The sequence below is a fragment of the Coturnix japonica genome, chromosome 13, assembly GCF_054131305.1.
Source record: "Coturnix japonica strain WE chromosome 13, WE-NBRP24, whole genome shotgun sequence".
NCBI lineage: Eukaryota > Metazoa > Chordata > Aves > Galliformes > Phasianidae > Coturnix > Coturnix japonica.
In genome coordinates this window covers 12,972,610-12,991,641 of record NC_140675.1, presented here as the reverse complement: position 1 = coordinate 12,991,641, position 19,032 = coordinate 12,972,610, and the positions used below count along the sequence as shown (strand labels likewise).

At 49.4% G+C, this 19,032-nt stretch overlaps 1 protein-coding gene across 4 annotated transcripts in view; it reads left to right on the top strand.

The window, feature by feature from the left end:
- The window catches only part of CACNA1H (calcium voltage-gated channel subunit alpha1 H), a 194,335-nt gene extending 175,314 nt beyond the window's left edge, over nucleotides 1-19,021 (top strand). For 2 of the 4 annotated variants that reach the window (XM_085513921.1, XM_015876890.3), the window contains exons 30-36: nucleotides 6,256-6,334; nucleotides 7,740-7,861; nucleotides 8,170-8,508; nucleotides 9,653-9,799; nucleotides 12,694-12,877; nucleotides 15,231-15,406; nucleotides 15,949-19,021. In XM_085513921.1, coding sequence (XP_085370047.1) covers nucleotides 6,256-6,334; nucleotides 7,740-7,861; nucleotides 8,170-8,508; nucleotides 9,653-9,799; nucleotides 12,694-12,877; nucleotides 15,231-15,406; nucleotides 15,949-17,055 — 2,154 coding nt within the window. In that variant the 3' untranslated portion in view covers nucleotides 17,056-19,021. The remainder of the gene's footprint in view (nucleotides 1-6,255; nucleotides 6,335-7,739; nucleotides 7,862-8,169; nucleotides 8,509-9,652; nucleotides 9,800-12,693; nucleotides 12,878-15,230; nucleotides 15,407-15,948) is intronic. The other 2 variants (XM_085513923.1, XM_085513922.1) reach the window with 1 other exon arrangement.
- Nucleotides 19,022-19,032: the final 11 nt, after the last annotated feature.

The window sequence follows — 19,032 nt, the reverse complement described above, 5'->3', positions numbered from 1 at the left end:
GACCCGGTGTTTGAAACCAAACAGCTGAAAACAAAGCTGGGTTAGCACGACCGGCACTGACATCACCACGTAGACATTGCAAGACCCAGCTCAGCCAGTTCAGTGCTATTCACAGATTGAAAAGCTCCTTGTGACCACAGAGGCCAGCTCCCAGCATAACACAAGTCCCCAAGCTCTGAGCTGGACTTCAGCACGTCTTAAAAGCCACCCCGTCTTGTTTAAGGATGGGAAGCGTTGAGGTATCAGCCACCCGCTGTTGGTGAAATACATCCTTCCAGTAGGTGTATGTTCTTTAAAGTCTGATGTTTTCAATCTGAATTAACCATGTTTGTTTCTTTCATTGTATGTTACTTTGCTTTTATCTTTGAGAACTTCTCCTTTTTGGAGGTAATAAGAGAGAAAATAATCTCTTGCACTCTAACAAACAGAAGAACATTGAACTCCTTTAATCTCTCAGTACGAAGCATATCTTCAAGATCTGTTTCAAGTTTTTTACTCTTCTTTATGAGCTCTAGCCCCATTAAGGTAGTGTAATGAATTACACCGCTCAAGCTTCAGCTGGCTATTCACTTGCTTATACGTCTGGTGGCTGCATTGGTTTTGTATGCAATGTCTGCACCGTAGGACTCCTGTTCAATGGTAATCCTTTAATCTCTTCCACATCCCCTGCCCCATGAGGTACAATTCACTCTTTCTGTGGCAGGGTCAGCCCTTGACTCTCAGACTCATAGCTTTGATTTTGGCTGTGTGAAGTTGCTCATTGTGTAAGTGGTTCCCATACCAAGCAGCCCAGCTCAGTCTGCACAGCATTTCAAGTATTGGTTGCCAGTAACCTGCAGCCACTGCTGCTCCTGACAGCACAAAGTGGAATCCAGTCCAGTTGCCAGCCTGGCTCTGTAGAGCCAACAAGAGGAAAATGTGGATTTTTCCTATCAAATCTTGTTTGCAGGAATAGCAGCAGATACAAAGGGAGCAAAGGGAGGTGGTTTATCCACGAGCTTTTTGAGGTCATATTTTTACTTCAAGCAAGTAACGCAGGGTTTTTAATTCTAAAGCAAATGAGGCTGTCATGGAATTACAAGGCACAGCTATAAGGGCTTATTTTCTAAGGTGGTCTGCATAGCTGTTTTCTCTTTCCTTATGCTCATCTGCACCGCTCTAGTTCTGCTGCAATGACTGATTTGCACCCCTGTGACGAGAAGTGAGATCCAGCCCATCTATTTAAACTCTCTGGGTTCTTTTTCTTCCTTCTTTTTTTTTCACTTGCTCTGTGGACAGCACATTAATTAAATGCAGGACTGTCCAGGGTTACCTCCTTCTTGTCTTCAAAGCTTGGAACTCCCCCCACATACAGTCTGTGCCAAGGAAAAAAGTGAAGAACTCCTTGTCCTATCCGTCCCCTGAAGGACAGCCTATAGTTTGTTCCTGTCCAGGAGTTCAGCTCTTCTTGATGCTGCAGTTTCTGTGCTTATCTGTAGCTCTTGAACATATTTTTTGGCATTGTCTAATGGCAGTTATGGGACGTACACAACAGCCTGCTTTTGCCAGGTGCTGGAAACACAATGACTGTGAAGCAAGAATAGGAATGTCTTATCAGCAGGCATTTCAGTTGAGTCTGGTTCTAGAAGATGGGTAGGTAGGAGTGTGCTATGCTACACAGTGGAAAGCCTTGCAGAGCTGCCCGAGAGATACCCATAGAGAAAAGAAGTAGAAATCACTAAACAAGGAAACCAGTGCTCTGCTGGCTGGTAGTGCTGGTCACCGTGGGGCTCAGTGGATACAGTGAGAGGAGCTCATTCCATTCTTCTACTGGCCCTGTGTTTGCACCACTGAGATGATCACAGCCTCGAGCTTGTCTGGTTGGCCCTTTTCCAATGCTCCTGGAATTCACACAGATGGCCTCTCTTTTCCAGGCAAATATGCCCATTTTCTCTAGGGTTTAATGCACAAATTTGCCTGTGTTTTCTTGCTTCCAAGCTTATTGCTCTGGTTGAAGAGTGCTGGAAGGAAGATGAGGACTCATGTCCTTGGAAAGGATTGGCAGAGGTTTCATTTTATGAGAAATAGCTCTTGACAGGCGCCCCTGTGTGCATTGCCTGCATGGCCAACTGAAATGCCAAGGTGTGGGCCAGTGATGCAGAAATAATTGATGTCAGAGCAGGAAGAGGCACAAGAAGAACCCCAGCACGTCTCAACCAGCCACTACAGGAGTGGGACACCACCAGACAAATATTTTATCAATGCTTCACCCAGAGCAGGGAGAGCAGAGACCAGAGGGTGCTTGAGGGCTTTGGGCAGGATCACACAGCTGGCAGTGCAGCAGAGGAGTGATGGTTCCTGGTATCAGTGCATTAACAGTGAACACAGTGACTTGCCTGCAGCACTTGGCATCTGAGCATCCCCAGGGGCTTCCTACAAGGGGTGAAAGCCACTGTCCTTGTGCAGTATTGAGATTAGGACCAGAGGCACAGCAATCCACGGGGGAACTGGCGTTACTGGTAGCTGTGTGATCTAATACAGAGGGAAAATGAGAAATGGGAGAACTCAGATCTCATCTGTTATATCCCACTGACAGCAAGACTGGCCTGTGTCCAGAGGAGCGTGTGTCACACCTCCTGTAGCCCAGCATCAGTTTGTATCACTTGAGAGGCACAGCACTTGCATATCAAGCTAACACAGCTTGGTATAGTTTCTCTGCAGCCCTGTGCTTGCAGATAATGGCTTTTTACTGGCGTAGGTCAGAGGTTGGGTTCTGATGGGACATACAGTGGTTCCACAGTGTCACTTAGGGAGAGGCAGAAAGCTAATGGCAGAGGTGTCTGCAAGAGCTAAAGCAGAGACAGCTTCCCCAGGCCACGCAGGAGTGGTGGGAGAAGGGTTTTGCTGGAAGTGTGAAGAGTAGAGTTGCTTTCCTCACTGCTGAGCAGGGTTATTCCAGGACTTCTGCAATGGTTGACCACAGATCCAACTGGAATGCACTGTGTTGAAGGGAGGGAGCTCCTTGCATGGGGCCTCCCAGCTCTTCTGCGTGGGATGGAGAGCTCTGCTTCTCTCCCTGCCTCTCATCCCCCGCCCCAAGAACACACACTTCAGCCAGCAGCAGATGGCAGCCAGGGTGCCAGGGAAGGTCCAGGAGGAATCACAAATGTTCACCAGTGGCTCCGTCTTCTCCTGTGGTTTCTCTGAGGTACTTAAGGACACCAACAACATCTCCAAGATGTTCTTCATCTTTGCTTCACTTCGTCCAGGCCCCAGTCTCCCCACAGCAGATGATGGATAGCCCCTGGCTGACAGAGGCTGGAGTTATTTGTAGTTTTCTCTGCCCAGCCAAAGGCACCAGTCAGGGGGAGCTGGATGGATAAACACAGTATGGGCTGTCCTGTTAAGAGCTGCTAGAGCAGAACCACTTTTCAGAGCCTGCCTGGATGACTGGCTGCCAAAGCTGAGGTTTCTGACCAGAGTTGGATCTCTGTTCTTGATGGAGATTCCAGCACAGGCATCCCAGCCTTTGGATGCTGGGAAAAGTGCCTGGATGTGCTTCTGCCCCCTCCTGCTCCTCACAGCCACATGATTCACACGTAGCATTTTTCTTGTCTGGCCTCAATGGATCTCAAAGTGCTTTAGAGACATTAATTACCTACTCAAGACTCAAGACCTGCTGTCTTAGCCTGCTCAGCAGCTGCTGGCTGACCTCACTGCTTCCACCTCAGCTGATGTTGCGAATGTGCCTGGGGTCTTTCTCTGTGCTCGTGCCTTGGTGAAGGCCATGGGCTGAATGGGACCCTCCTTTCCTTTACTGAGAGAAGCAGACCAGAAAGCCGCACGCTGGGACAGACAAAATATTAAATCTGGCATTGACTTCTACTTCAGTAGAGCCAGAAGCTGCACAAAAAGACCAAGTGGTTTTTCTGAAGCACCTGAAAAAGATGTAATTGATTTTGCTCACTGCTTTCTCTTAAGCATCAGGTGCTCAAAGGCTGCTGAGCAGCTGGTACCCTGTCCAAGTCAGGAGCTGTGAGCTCGGGATGTCAATATACTGGATGGGATGGAGTTTAGCAGTACAGGTAAAGCCTTCAGCCATCCTCAGGTCTTTCATTTACTGCTTTCTCTCCTATCTCTCTCCCTTGTGGTCACATTTCCACATCACTGACAGATTTCAATCCCCTTCCAAGAGATGCATCATCCAGGCTTTGAAACTGTCCCTGTGACTGCTCTCAGCTCAGGGCAGATGCAACAAACACTTCTCAGCCTTATCGTGATGTCCCGAGCCTATGCAGCAACTCCACAAGTGCTCTCTGGACTAGTTACAAGACATGTTGGTTCAGTAATAAACTTAAATACAGAATCTTTTACAAATGCACACGGGGCACGTTGTTTATGAGCAAATGTCAGCTCAGTTCAAAACGACCAGTTATCAGTATTTCTGCCTGCAAGGCTGCTGTGCTTTGTGTGTTGGCAGCTGGATAATAGTGCTGAGTGATAACCTGGTAATAACTTTGATGTTAGTCTAAATTCTTTGGAATTTCATCGATGCCAGAAGTTTGCAGGCTGACTTCTAAAGCATTAAAACAGCAGTAAAATGTTCAGCTTATAGGCTGCTTTGAAAAGAAAACCAATCCAAGCTCCTCTTCTGCAGTGCTACAGCATCAGCCTTTCATTTACATTCAACCTAGAAAACTTGTTTATCACTTTCGTTTGCTGTTATTTGCTCATTTGCCTCCCTGGCAGGATGCATGTGCCTCTTTCCCCATGTTTCCTGATTTGCAGTCATTTTGCAGGCTGCCTCCCCATGTCTTACAAACTGCCAGTGGACCTGCAGAATTGAGCTAGAAGGCGTTATTCCAGAAGGCAAAGAAATTCATGCAGTGAAATAATCCAGAGCAGCCATCCACATCGCTGCATTATCTCTATTATTCCCTGGAGTGTGGTAACAGTGTTAGTGGTATTGCAAAGCTCTACATGTAGGAGCCTGTTGAGGTTTTATTGCAATTACAGTCTCCACTGGATGATTGGACTGTTCCCATTTCTTTAATAGAAACAAACAGACAAATCCAAACAAGAAATACCTACTGATAGCCGTGTTAATTTGGGTTATCATTGTTATCCTGATAACTTTTCAGATGGCATGAAGCAGCGTGGTCAGAACACTCTGAGACCAAAGAGTTAACTGGAAGATACCTTGAGGATGGTGAATCCTTTGGGTACCTGAATCACCACCCAGCTGTTACTCAGAGATAAAATGAGGCTCACGACACACATCTAATGGGGCAGAAATGGCTCTGCCTCCATCATAAGCTGATAGACATTTAAAAGTGGCAGGGAAATAAATGTGGCCAGAGTTAGTGGCAGGTAAGAGGCAGGCAGTTAGCTGGTCAGGTCACGCTGCTCTTCATGTTCTCTGCCTAAATCACCAATAATCTGCACTCTGAGGTGATTTAAAGGCTTAGACTCTGGGGTGGATAAATGTAATGCCGTTATTATCAATAACCTCTGTGTTCACTTCAGCATCGTTGCGCTTCTGTTACCATCCCCTATTGCCTCTTTGCAAATGCCTGCTGATACCTGATAGCAGCACACCACGCAGTGTTCAGACTGCAAGATGCTGCATCCGAGTGCTGGTGAATGGAATAAGGCTTTTCTTCTGAGACACTGAAAGCTCAAAGTCTGGTAGTTGTTGCTGTAAATGTCTCTGGCCAGGATGGGGGAATTTATGTCCTACTGGAACACGTGTTCCTTTTCCAAATGTCCTTCAGAGTAGCAGAGCTGTTGAAAACCAGACGAGTCCTCCTGTGGCTCAGAACATGTCATGAAACCTTCAGTCTTCATGCTTAGAATTGCAAACCTGGCAAGCAGAAAGGAAAGGCCCTTAAAACTCAAAGCAGAGCATATTGTCACTTAAACTACCAGCATCCCTTAAGCTACTTCTGTCTGAAGTGCAGAGCTAAGTGCCACCGGGGCTGCGGCTGTGGGCTGGCCGGGTTATAGCTGAGTGCAGCATCCCAGGTAAGTGGAATTGGGATAGAGAGGTGCCGGCCCAGGGGCTGCTTTGCACATAGGAGCTCCTTCCCCCACCCGGGAGCCTTCTCTGTGTCTGTCATAGCAGAATCATGGAAGGGCAGCAGGATGCTGGAAGCCAGGAGATGAATCGCCGCTGACCACCGGTGTCCCTTTGTTGTTTGTATTTAAAATGTGATGGAGCAATTGAATTTGTGACCTCAACTTGCCTGACCCTTCTTCTGCTTTTTCCTTGTGTAGGTAGGGAACCTTGGCCTACTTTTTATGCTCCTGTTTTTTATCTATGCTGCCCTGGGAGTGGAATTGTTTGGCAAGCTGGGTGAGTAATGTGCCTGCCACAATTTATTTCATCCGGTTGATATTTATTTGATACCTAGCTGCTTCCTTTCTTCCCCTTATTCTTGGGTCTTCACAGCTCTCGGTCTGAAGATTAAAGCTTTCTCTTGATCTCAGGGTCACAAGTGACATACGAGGATGTAATACAGACCCTGTCCAATGCGCACACACACAGTAGAGGTTTGTCCCGCACCACCCTTGGCTGTAGAGGAGCTATTTACTGTTTAAATATAATTGTCTAGCGTGGACGTGTTCACAAAGATGGAAGTTTGCTACTTCAGACAGCACACGAGTCTGCCGAGCTGGATGGCAGTCAGATTCATATTGGAGTGGTGCCACCATAAACACGTCCCTCCTTGCAGCTTCCACTGCACTCCATTAGTTTTGTGCACTTGGCTGATATTGCTCTTCCAGCTGCCTGAATTTGTCCATCCATTGTTCCTCTCAGCACCACCTTCCTCTCTCTGCATAAATCACGTAGCGTCCACTGGTTCCTGCAGGTCCAGCATCGTTTCTTCCTCCAGCTCGAGGTGCACGTGTCCACCACTCAAAGTCAGGCAGAGGGAAGAGTATAAACCTGGCTGAGCTGGGCAAGGCAGCGAGTGCCTGTAAACGTGCAGTGCAAAGCAGACGTGTCTGCCCTCCCAATGCTTCCATCCCAGTTAGCATCAGAAGGGCCCATCCTCCGCGGTGATTTTATGGCTGTCATTAATCCCCTTTATGAGTCCAGCCCTGTGCTCAGGTTACAGATGCCTGAAAGCAGAATATTTCTTTCAATCCAAGACAAATTATTCTTCAGTCTCCACAGGTTCTGTGTGTCCACCCAAATGAAATACTGTGCGTTTTGTATTACTCATCTGGATGTATGGATATGTATTCATTCAGCCACAAAGGGGGAAAAAAGTCTTATTTGCAGAGGCACCTTCTGCTGTACTGAATCCTTTCCATGTTTCCAGGCACAGCCTTGCCAGTGCCAGCCCTCAGGTGGCCCAGCACATGGCAGGGACAAGGCAAGACCTAAAATGCCTAATAGCAAAACTCCCATGCAAGAACCATTGCTGCCTTTCATCAGGAGAACATAATGAGCTCATGTTTTATGGAAGGAGGGATGTTTTGTGTGTTCCATTTGCATTCGTTAGTATATTGTCTCTCAGGAAAAAGAAAAAAAAAAAAGAAAAACGAGTTGATTTTATTGCATAGAAATAAAACTTAGCATAGGTAGGCCCTGGAAAAATAATTGGGGTGGGAAATGTAATCAAGAGAATAACAGACAAAGCAAAGTGGGGGCACTGTGTGTTGAGACACCCCAAAAGGGGCACAGGGGCAGCTCCAAATGAGCGCTGGCAAACAGCCCTTCACTGATGTGCTCCCACCTCATCCTCCTGCAGACTGCAGTGAAGAGAATCCTTGTGAAGGGCTGAGCCGACATGCGACGTTCACCAACTTTGGGATGGCCTTCCTCACCCTCTTCAGGGTGTCCACGGGGGACAACTGGAACGGTATCATGAAGGTGTGTGCAACGTCTCTTCCTTCTTGTCTCTGTAGATACGGAGCTACAGCTTGCTGGTAAACATAGGCAGCTCTTGACTGAAAAAAAGCAAAAGAACAAAAGATCCTCCTCTTTGTAGATGGAGTCTGTATTCTCTTCCATTCGTTTGGGTTGTACCCACAAGCTTTTGTGCTTGGGATATGTTACTATAGATTCAGCCCTCTGAAGGGTTGTAAATTGCCTTTGATACTCTTTGAAATTAAGCTATTCTTTCTGTAATTTGGAGCCCTGGAGTTTTATGAATCCCTCCCCTGTTCCCTCTGTTGCAGGACACTCTCCGGGAATGCACTCGGGAAGACAAGCATTGCCTCAGTTACCTGCCTGTTATCTCTCCTGTCTACTTCGTCACCTTCGTCCTCATCGCACAGTTCGTTCTGGTCAACGTGGTGGTGGCTGTGCTGATGAAGCACTTGGAGGAGAGCAACAAGGAGGCCAAGGAGGATGCTGAGATGGATGCTGAGATTGAGCTGGAGATGTCCCGAGGAGCGAGCACCTCAGCCACCAGTGGAAGCAGGGGAGGTGCAGTGGCCCTGGAGAGCAGAGCACCCTGCAGAAGCCAGGAGGCCATGAAGTCAGAGCCAACAGCGCAGGCAAAGCACCAAGCCCTGGTAATGGTTTGTTCGAGATGTCTGCTCTTCCTGTGCTCAGGGGAGGGAGGGAATGGTTCCTGCCAGTCCCTGCTGTCTGCTATTGGCAGTTCAGTCCCAATTACAGGCAGCATGGGAGGAAGGCAGCTTGCCTTATGGCAGAGGTGGAGTCTGCACCCCACACTTGGAGTCATCTCAGGAGGCAACTTGTGACATTCTCCAGGGCTAACACCATCGTGAATGTTCTTCTAGGGGAGAGCTGAAAGTCAAAGGTCGTGATCTTTTAGTTTAAAAGCACGTCGTGCCCCATGTCCCTGTCCTGTTCCCCCAGGCAGAGCAGCACTCCTTGTTGTTTCAGCTCAAGCAGCAGCACCAGGGAGCAATCTCATGAAGTCCTGGTGCTCTGGCCCTGACACGTGTGAGAGGGATGGCGTAAATTCCTTTCACAAAGTCACTGAAATCCTGCTCAGGTTCTTTTTAGTGCCATTCTGGGATTTCCAGAGAAGCCTCAAGCACATTGAAGCTCTTGCTGTGCCTAAGCATGGCCAGCTTGGACCTTGGGTGCCATCATATCCCCACCAAGAAGCTGAAGCTTTGGGGCTGATGTCCCAGATGCTGCCTGCCCTGATTTGTCCAGTTATGTGGAAAAATGAGGCAATCAGAATAAAGGAGGGGCTGAGAGATGATTGTCTCATCCCATGTCAGCAGCATATGATTAAGAGTGAAAACAGAATTGCTTTGTCACCGTGATGGCAAATAAATCTACTGCAAAATCAATGGGGGATGTGAGATTAAATTACATTAAATTAGATTTTTGTAAAATCCATCAGACTCTATTAAGTCGAGTAAGAAGGAATTCAGTTACATAGCAATGGGGAATTCGCTATGTAAATGTAGTTGCTAATAGAGATTCCTGCAGGAAAACACACAACCAACACCCGTGTTGCCTTTCTCAGCAGGGAAAGCAGCGCACATCTCTTCACACAGGGTCGGTATGGGGTGTCACGAGGTGCTCTGCCATGTCCTGCCACTCATTCAGCCCACGTTTCCTTTTCTCTTCCTTCCTGCTCTGAGCAAGTAGGGCAGAACACCATGGGGCAGACGTGTTGGAGCACTGGGACGGCCTTGCTCTGCTACTGATGCTTTTTATCTCCCTGATTTGAAGGAGGAGCTGAGCTGTGAGAACGTGTCTGTATCCATCCCAGACACACTGGAGGGGGCTGAGACTCCCATGATGGAAATCTCGTCCTTCTGCTCTGTTTCCCACCATATCCTGACACCTTCCCACCATCCCTGGGGCCGCAAGGCTGAGGTGAATGGCTCCGTGCTGTTGTTCTGCATTGTGGCATTGTGCTTTGGTGCTGTGCAGCTGGCAGGGCTGTCCGAGTCGTCCTCCACCTGTAGCTTGGCAGCCGCAATGCTCGTCCCATCCTCAGTCCTTCTTAGTGCTGCCTTTGCGTGTGCAGGAGAGCTGGGTAGAGAGATGGGGGTCAGCCTCTCATCCCAGTAACTAGTGATAGGATGAGAAGCAGTGGCCTTACACTGTGCCAGGGAAGGCTTAGCTTGGATATTAGCAACAATTTCTTCTCTATAGAGTGGTGGTGATGCAGTGGCACAGCTGCCCAGTGAGTGGTGGGTCACTGTCCCTGGAGATGCTCTAAAACCATGGAGATGTGGCACTGAGGGATGTGGTCAGTGGGCATGGTGGGATGGGTGGGGGTTTGGGAGGTCTTTTCCAGCCTCAGTGGTTCTATGATTGTATGTGCTGTGTGATGTGATGTGTCAGCTGTCTGCCTTCAAGCAATGCATTGAGAGCTGGAAGCTGGCAGAGCCTTTTCTTGCTTTGTGAAGAGAACATGGACCAGTTTGGTTGTCTCACTGTACCTGTAAGACCTTGTTGGATGTCCAAGGAGAGCTGAGCCAGGCATGGTGAGGGCTGAGTTTTGAGGTGTGTGCTGACAGCAGGCAGCTTCCTTGCACTCTTTGCTTTCAGGCTTCTTCCTTCAATGCTGGAGTTGAGTTTGGCTTGGCAGTGGTGAGCAGACCATGTTAGGAGCCTCAGAGCAGGGTGGTCTGTACCATCAGCCCCAGACAGCCAGAGGTGCCTCATTAGATACTGGGAAGCAGAGGAACAGCTGCCCCACTTCTGCCTCTATCATCCCATGTGCAAAACAGCACAGCATGCCGTGCTGCTGCATGTCATCTGCCCGGTCACTGCTGAGCAGCAAGACAGAGCAGGCTGTTAAACATCTCTCTGTCTCTTCCCTCACTCATCCTGCTTCCTGAATACCCTAAATCAATGGGCTGCAGTCATTCAGCACAAATGGGCCTGGAAGGGGAGATGCAGTGTAGCACTCTTCCGTGTGCATGCAGCAGTGGGGAGCACATCCACTGCCATCAGAGAACTTGCAGTGGTCATCCAAAATTAATTTGCTTCAAGCTTGGCTCGTTTTCCTCTTTCATATGAGTGTCAAAGCACCGCCTGGTGGCGAGCATCTCACAGCATCCCCAGGCAACTTCTGGGTTCACAATAAGCTCTTGAAGACCACCAAGCAGGTTATCCATGGTCAGGACAGGCAGTGAATGATATGAAGGAATAATCCTCAATGAAGTGCCATTCATGGAGCCACCTGAAAGCTCCAGCAGCCTTCCAGTCCCCAGACAAAAGAGGTGGGAGCAGTACACACTGACTAAAAATGCTTAATGCCAAGCTGCATCCCCAAGAGCCTCCTGGGTCCATTTATTACCTTTCAGCTGGTCTGAGGGGGGTCCCACAGCGAGTGGGCTCCTACCTTGCACCTCCCCATCATGTGCTGGGGTTCTCCCTCACTGCTTCATGGGCTGGGAAGGAGCTACGCTCATTGCTGTGGATGCAGCTCCAAAGCACAGCAGGCATTTCCCAGCACAGAGGAGGAGCGGTGGAGGTGGGGTGGCTCCAGACCTTCCCAGCTGTCAAGAGCAGCTCGCCAGGTGTGAGCCAACAAACTCTCTGCACACGTTTAATAGTTACAGGACTTCTGATGGTGGCTCGGAGCCATTTGGAGTTTACCCAAATCCCTCAATTGGGTCTCAATAGCCAAAAACTTAAAAACTGCAATTGTTTATGTCAGAGGGGATGTCTGTCTATTTGTCCCAGCCAGAGAAGACAGATATGTGAGATCCCTTAAGGTGAACTGGGATTTCATAGCGAAGTGCCCCATTCCTTCTGCTGGAGTAAGACAACAGGATGAGGCCTTTTCTTCTCCATGCAGCACTGGGATCTTGATGGCCGCCATTCAGCCTCAGTGTTGTGATGCTGGAGCTCGTTAGCTGGGAGCTCATTAGCTATGATGGCCAAGGGCCAGCTGGCACAGCCACCTCACCGTGCTCTAACAGAGCCCAGAGGGATGCTCTGGCTGCCCACCACCTGTAATAGCCACTGCTGGACCCCCGGCTCCTCAGCCAACTTCAAGAGGGCAAAAGCATGGAGTAATTCGTCTCGGAATGCATCTCTTTTGGGATCTGAGGAGAGAAATTCGTGAGGAATGTATGGAAAATAAAACAGATTTAACCAGATCTTTGGTGAACTCCAGATTATCCAGTGGGGGATCTCAGGCACAGGTTCTGCTTGCACAAAGGAAAAACAGCCCAGAGGAGCAAAGCAAAATACATTTAATTTAAGACATGCAGCTGGGAAAATGTTTTCCATCAGTCACCGGGAGACTGACATTAAAGGAAACCCAGAGGGATTCACTGTTCTTTAGATAACGGGGTGCATTGTGAGGGGGATGTGTTGAGCAGCCCTGCTTGAGGTCAAACACAGAAATCCCTTTTCTTCCCTGGATCCAGCTCTGCACCCACATGTGTGGTGCCATGAGATGCCCTGCAGCTGTATCCCCTGGGGTCAGCAGTGCCCAGATGGCACTGGGGAAAGGCTGCAGGGTTTGTAGTGGTGTTACTGTGGGTGTACATTTCCATGTCTGCCTCTGTCTGTGTGTGTTTGAGGAGGTCATGTATGAATTTCCAGAAGCACGTGGAACCTGTCTCGCTCTGGTGCCTTGTTTCTTTCCAGCCACGGTCTGAACTCTGCACTGAGCTGTGCTGCCGTTGCAGTCAGAGCTGCAGGCTCTCTGTGAGATGCCAAGAGGAGCACGAGGTTTTAAAGCAAAAAGAAGCCATAAACCCACCCAGATGCTGACTGACCCCTCTCTCTCTCTTGCTTTGCAGGGAGGCACGGGCAGCCTGCAGCCTCAGGACTCGCAGAACCTGCTGACAGTCCGCAAGATCTCCGTTTCACGCATGCACTCCTTGCCCAACGACAGCTATATGTTCCGGCCCGTGATGCCAGCCAAAGCTCCCTATCCCCTCCACGAGGTGGAGATGGAGACTTATCCCTGCAAGTCACAGCGAGGTACCATCCATGTGGCTCCAGCCAAAGCTACAGGGCACACACCTGGTGGTTGGATGGGGAAGATGCTCCCAGAGCTGCGTATGGGTTGGATGTTGCTTTGGTTGTCTTTGTTTTTTAGTCACGTCTCTGTGTTTTCTAAGGGTGGGCGTCTGGGAAGAAAGCGGGGCTGCCAAGCAATGGGAGAGGCGTGGAGGACAGGCTGCTAGCTGAGGAAAAGGATATTAAGTGCATATTTCATCTCAAGTGATCAGCCCTGACATCAGGGATACGAATCAATGAAACCAGCAGGAATGAAAGCCAGTGTCGGCAGTGCTTCCTGAACTGCTCCTTACAGCTCTTGTTTCAGTCTCAGATTGACTCCTTTTATCACGGTACATTGAGTTCATAGGTGGAGGAGTTTCTTTGGGAGCATAAAGATTAGAAAGCACCCTCCGGTGCCTCCTTACAGTGAATCTTGTGCAGACACCCTGCAGCCAGGGAATCGCGTGCTACGCAGAGCCTGGGAGCTTACAATTACCAAACTGCATCCAAACACATCTCCCCATTCAGTCTCCTTTGCTGGTCAGTTGGTTTGAAGGGGAAATCAATAAGAAAGAAACTTCGTGCCTCCCTAGTAGCACATGTGCTGCTTGAGCGGCTCCCATGCACTCACCAGCCTGGTTTCCTTTGGTGCAACACTTGGAAATGCAGCTGCTGCTTGGACAGAAGAGCAGTGGGTTTGCAGACCCTGACAGGACTAGCAAGGTCTGCTCTGATTTCCTTGGCTGATGTAACTCTATTTGCTTGAGCAGTCTGAATACCACTTAATGTTCTCTGCTCAGTATTTATTATTGTTATTTCACCTGTAGTTTCTTCTCTGAGCAAAGAAAACAGGGTTGAGTTTCATGGCTGGACGGCTGGGGATGCTTTTCATCTCTGTGGTGGGTGTAAATCAGGATTTATGCCAGTATAGGACGACTGTGATGTTGGCAGGGGTGGGTAGAGCTGACTCTTCATCCTTCCCCAGTTTCTCTCCAGGAACGTTCAAGCAATGGCTATGATGGGTGCTTATTTTCTCTCTATCTGAAGTCACAGTCCTGCAAGGTTCAGGAACTAGAAAGCTGAGCACACACAGAGATTCCCATTAATGTTTATTCTTTCCTGGGCTTTTCACTGTTACTTAAGGATGTCTGCTCTTTTGCCCATATCTTAGTGCCAACACCCTGAACGTGCTGTGAGATGAGATGAGCAGGTCTTGTGTTGTTGTGGTCATCCAAGCAGTTTGCTGATATACTGGAAGAACAGGAGGAAAGGGTGCAAATCCAGAAGTGTTTGGATTCCTTTGATGCTCCCAGCGGTGCCACTTAGAGGGTTTTTTTTTCTGGTTTTCTATATAAGAGCTGGATGGAAAGTTTCCAACAGAAGGAAATTCCAACGAAGGACGGGGAAGAAAGCTCAGGGTTTTGGTTTTATGACTGTGTTTGTGAAAGGTTTTACGACAACGTTTTTCTGCATCATAAAAAAGCATTTTGTGAAGCCCAGGTTGGCGTGTGAATAGCACAACTCAAGGCTGAAACTCTGCCCATAGGAGAGCACAGAAACAAAAGAGGGAGAAGTGGGGTGAGCTGGGGGAGGGGGAAGCTCTGCTGCTTCCGTGCTGTTCTGGGGAAAAGCTCCATAAGAAAAGTGATTAAACAACAGCTTTTCTTTCTTCCCAACAACAAATCTCTTTCTGAAATGCGTTTGTAAACTGTCTGGATGGCTTTTGCTGTTGGTTCAAGTTCCCTGACCTCTGGGTGAGATCTCTTGAAGTGACGGATAGCCGTGTTTTTAACATGGAGCAGCAGTGTAGGAACAGACGCTGGGTTTCAAGCTAATGAGAGCTGTAAATCCTGCAGCCAGAAATATAGAAAATAAAAAACCAAAGACCTTTCAAACAAAGCAGAGCCGCAGTAAAGCAGCACTACGAAGGGGTTTGGTAAGGAGGGTTTACCTTTAGGTGCAGCCAGGGGGCTCGGAGCATTCAGGAGGAGAGCAATCCCTGCCTGGTATTGAGCTCAGGGTGCAGCCCCTGTGCCAGTAATGGGAGCCAGCCAAGGTCTGCCTCGAGTCAGGCAGTGGTGAGTGCATGAGTGGTAAGAAATGGGAGTTCTGTCCTGTGCATGTCAGTGTTGTCCCCTCCTGGGATAACCAGGGCAGGGTGTTGTAAGAGAAGGTTTCTGTAACCTGAAACAGAAAACAGAAGCTATGAGTATCAAGTTTATAATGGGCAATATCCTGGAGGAGGCAGAGCCACATGTAACGCAGATGCTTCAGCATTTACACTGGAGCCTACAGGTGCTGCAGCAGTGACTGTCCCCTCTCTGTTTCCCAGGGTCCATCACCTCCATCCGCTCGCAGCCTGTGGGGACGTGCTCCTTGAGGGTCCCCCCGGAGTCCCTCCACGTGGCCATGCGCTCCCCCGGCCGCGAGGGCTGGCACCGCTGGAAGGTCCTTCCCCCACACGTCGTCCCTCGGTCTCCTGCTCTCAGCAAGCTGCTTTGCCGGCAGGTAAGAGGCCAAGAGCCTGCAGAGGTAAACCCCTGTAGTCACCTTGCTGCTTAGAGCAGAATGTTTCTGGTTCTGTTGCCATGAAATCACAGAACCATAGAACAGTTGGGTTGGAATGGACCCTAACACCCTTCTAGCTCCATCTCCTGCTGTGGGCTGGTTGCACAACGTCCTCTTGTACAGCCATGGTTTGATGGCAGCTGGCACAGCAGCACAGTGAGGGATGCATACACCCACCAACTTCTCTGCCACGTGCAGTGCCACCCAGCCGACCCACAGGTTCTTCTCATCTCCATCTCTCTTCTCCACTTCCAGTGCAGGTTCAGTATCAGGTATTAGAAACTGCTTCTTCTCTGAAAGAGTGGTGATGCTTCGGCACAGGCTGCCCAGGGAGGTGGTACATTCACCGTCCCTGGAGGTGTTCAAGACTCATAGTGATGTGGCACTGAGGGTTGTGATTTTCTGTCACTGTGGCAATGGGTTGGGGTTGAACTTGGTGATCCTAGAGATCTTTTCCAACCTTCTTGATTCTCTGATTCCAGGAGGCCGTTCGGAAGGACTCGGTGGATGGACACACTCTAGACCCCAAGGACAACCTGCAAGCAGAGCATGGAGAGATGCCACCATCACCAAAGCACCCTCAGCACACCCTCACCCCCAGCCCTCTCCACCCTGCAGCCTCCTCCCTGCCAGCCTCCCCTCCGCGCTCCCCACCAACCTCCCCACACCGGCACCCATCACTGACTCAGAAACACCCCTGCAGCCAGCGCGGGGTCCCCAGTCCCACTGAGAGCCCCCCAACCCCCCAGGGCTGCCTCCTGGAGCCCTCCGACTTGGCTGACGAGGAGGTTCGCCACATTAACAGCTCAGCCAAAGACTGGGGGGAGCACTCGGAGGCTGGGAGCTGCTCCACATCACCATTCGTCTCGCCGGCCACATCGCCGGTGCCCCTGAAGAATTGCAGCACAAGCAGCCTGGTGGCAGGCAGCGGCAAGGAGAGGGACTTGAAGAAGTTTTACAGCATTGATACAAAGGGCTTCCTCACCAAGCCCAGCTGGGCGGATGACCAAAGGCGACACTCCATCGAGATCTGCCCCTCCGTCCGCGATGGGGACTGTGGCTTCGAGGAGCGCACCGAGGAAAAGCCGCGCTCCCCTGCCCACATCCAACCGGAGTCCGAGTACATCCATGGAGCCAGGAGGAAGAAGAAGATGAGCCCGCCCTGTATTTCTATAGATCCTCCCATGGAGGATGATGGCGGGGCGGCCTCACGCACCAAACCCTCTGAGAACAGCATGCTGCGCCGCAGGACCCCATCCTGCGAGTTCCCAGCATATCGAGAGCCCCTGGAGCCGGCGGAGGCGCAGCCAGGGGAGCCGGGCTGCAAAGCAGAGCGCCGTGCACAGCACTTGGCCATCCCCGGCTTCTCCTTCGAGCAGTCAGATGGCGGCTCCCTGAGCAGCCTCTCGGATCTGCTGGACAGTGGGCGATCCACACCGGACTGCGAACTGAGAAAGCCGGAGCCTTTAAAAACTCAACGGAGCAACAGTGAGAAAAGCAAAGAGCTGCTCAGTGTGGCCAAGAGCCCCGTCCGGATGCAGGACTTGGTGACTGTTGCGACAGAAGAAGACATCGACGAGCCCGTATAGCTGTCTGGGAGGGGGGTGCGGGGGGTCTCAAGGGCTTGACACCGACATGGGGTTGGACACCGAAGGGGCTGCGCGGCCGCGTGGCCACACTCTGGTTTTTCCCTTTCAAGCAGTCCCTTCTTCTTAAGCGCTGTGGAGGTTTGCAAAAAAACAAAAACAAAAACAAAAAACATTAAAAAAAAAAGAAAAAAGAAGAAAAATATTATTATTATTAATTATTATTATTATTATTTAAGAAGAAACCAAACAAACGGATGAAACGGTGCCGGGTTTCAGGGTGGGGGTTCAGAGGGGGCAAAGTGGATGTGGTCGGGGGGGGGGGGGTGTTCTCAGTCCTCTGCGCCCTCGGTCACATTGATCCGGGTGGAGGCGGATGGGGGCTGAGGGTTCTCTTTGTCGTTGGGGTGGGGGGTAAGGGGGCTCTTTTTGTTGTTGTTGTTTTGTTGTTGTTGTTTTGTTTTTAAAGATGCTCAACTTTTTACAAGGCACTTTTAGAGACGTCACACGCCGTGGGAGCGCCCTGGGGAATGGGAGCTGTACGTTGTCTGTATATCAGCAATTATATACATAGAAACGATGTACTTGTGAGATACAAAACGAGGAGAAAAGAGAAAAAAAAAATAGAAAAAAAAAGAAAAAAAAAAAAACAAGAAAAAATACTCACAAAAAACTTCTTCTTCTTCTTCATAATGCACATATTTTTATAGAGAAACAATACTGGTTTTTTGCATTACGTGTGACTCCGCGACCGGGTGGTGTTTCTTTGGGTTTTATGTGGAACTGATTCTTACAGCCCTTCATTGTCCAAATGTTTCTGCTCTTCCTTTGCTCTCCTTTCCCCCTATACCGCCACCATCAGCCCACAGCTCCTCCTTCCGCCGCCCCTCTCATTTTCCCTTTGTACTTTAGAGGTTGTGTCCTAACCAACAGCAAGGAACCAAATCACTACTGAATTGTAGCCAGTGCAATAATAAGTTATTCATTCTTCTCGTCTGTACAATGATCCTTTCGCTCGTTTTCTTTTTCTTCCTCCTTTTTTAACAGAAATTCAGGTTAAACGCTGCAATAATCTGAAGTACCGCGCACAAACGAGGTGTCCCACATTGCACAAACAAACAACAAACAGAGGCGAAACAATAAAAGGGAAAAATTTCAATCTGAAGAGATTCACAGAATAAATAGTGAATTATTTAAGACATGTATTTTGTTGCCTGCAGTTTGAAGTAGGTTGTTGGTGCAGTACGTCGAGGTGCAAAGAGCTGTTGGTGGCGGTCCATGTGAGCAGGCTGGGATCTGTTCTCCTCCTGGCTGTGAGGTCGCAATGGTGGCCATAACCCCTTCCATTCTTAGAGTGGTAATCAGCTCCAGTGAGGCTGGGAAAGGCCCCTCGGATCCCCAACCCAACCCCATCCCACTGTGACACCAAACCACGTCCCCCTGTTGTTCTGAACACCCCCAGGGTGGTGAACCCATCCCTGGGCAGCACTGCCAGCATCAGCGCTATCTCAGAGGAGGAATTATTCCTAATATCCAACCTGAACCCACACCCACATAGACGTTCCTCCACCACATTCCAGAGCCTTTTAAGTTCAAGTGAACACCGTTTTAATATATTTTAATATACATTTATTTAGTTTTGGGGGTTGATTTTCCATTCGTAGCCTCCATTCCCTGCTCCTTCCCCACTCCTCAGCCAGACCCTCTGCTCGGATCAGCTTCACCACAGAGCACTGACACCATGAGCATCATCAGCCCCAGCACTGCAACACCAGCAGCAAAAAGACACATTGGGGAGGGGAAAAACTATCAACCAACCAACAGAAAGAACTAAAGCAACCGTTCTCCTTTGGTTCGTTCCATGCCGCCTCATATTTATGCATCCACGTATATCTTCTGTTGTTTATGCATTCATTACTCGAAAGGAAATGTATCTTGTTTCACATGTATTAAACTGTATAAACTGGAAGCCTGGCTTGA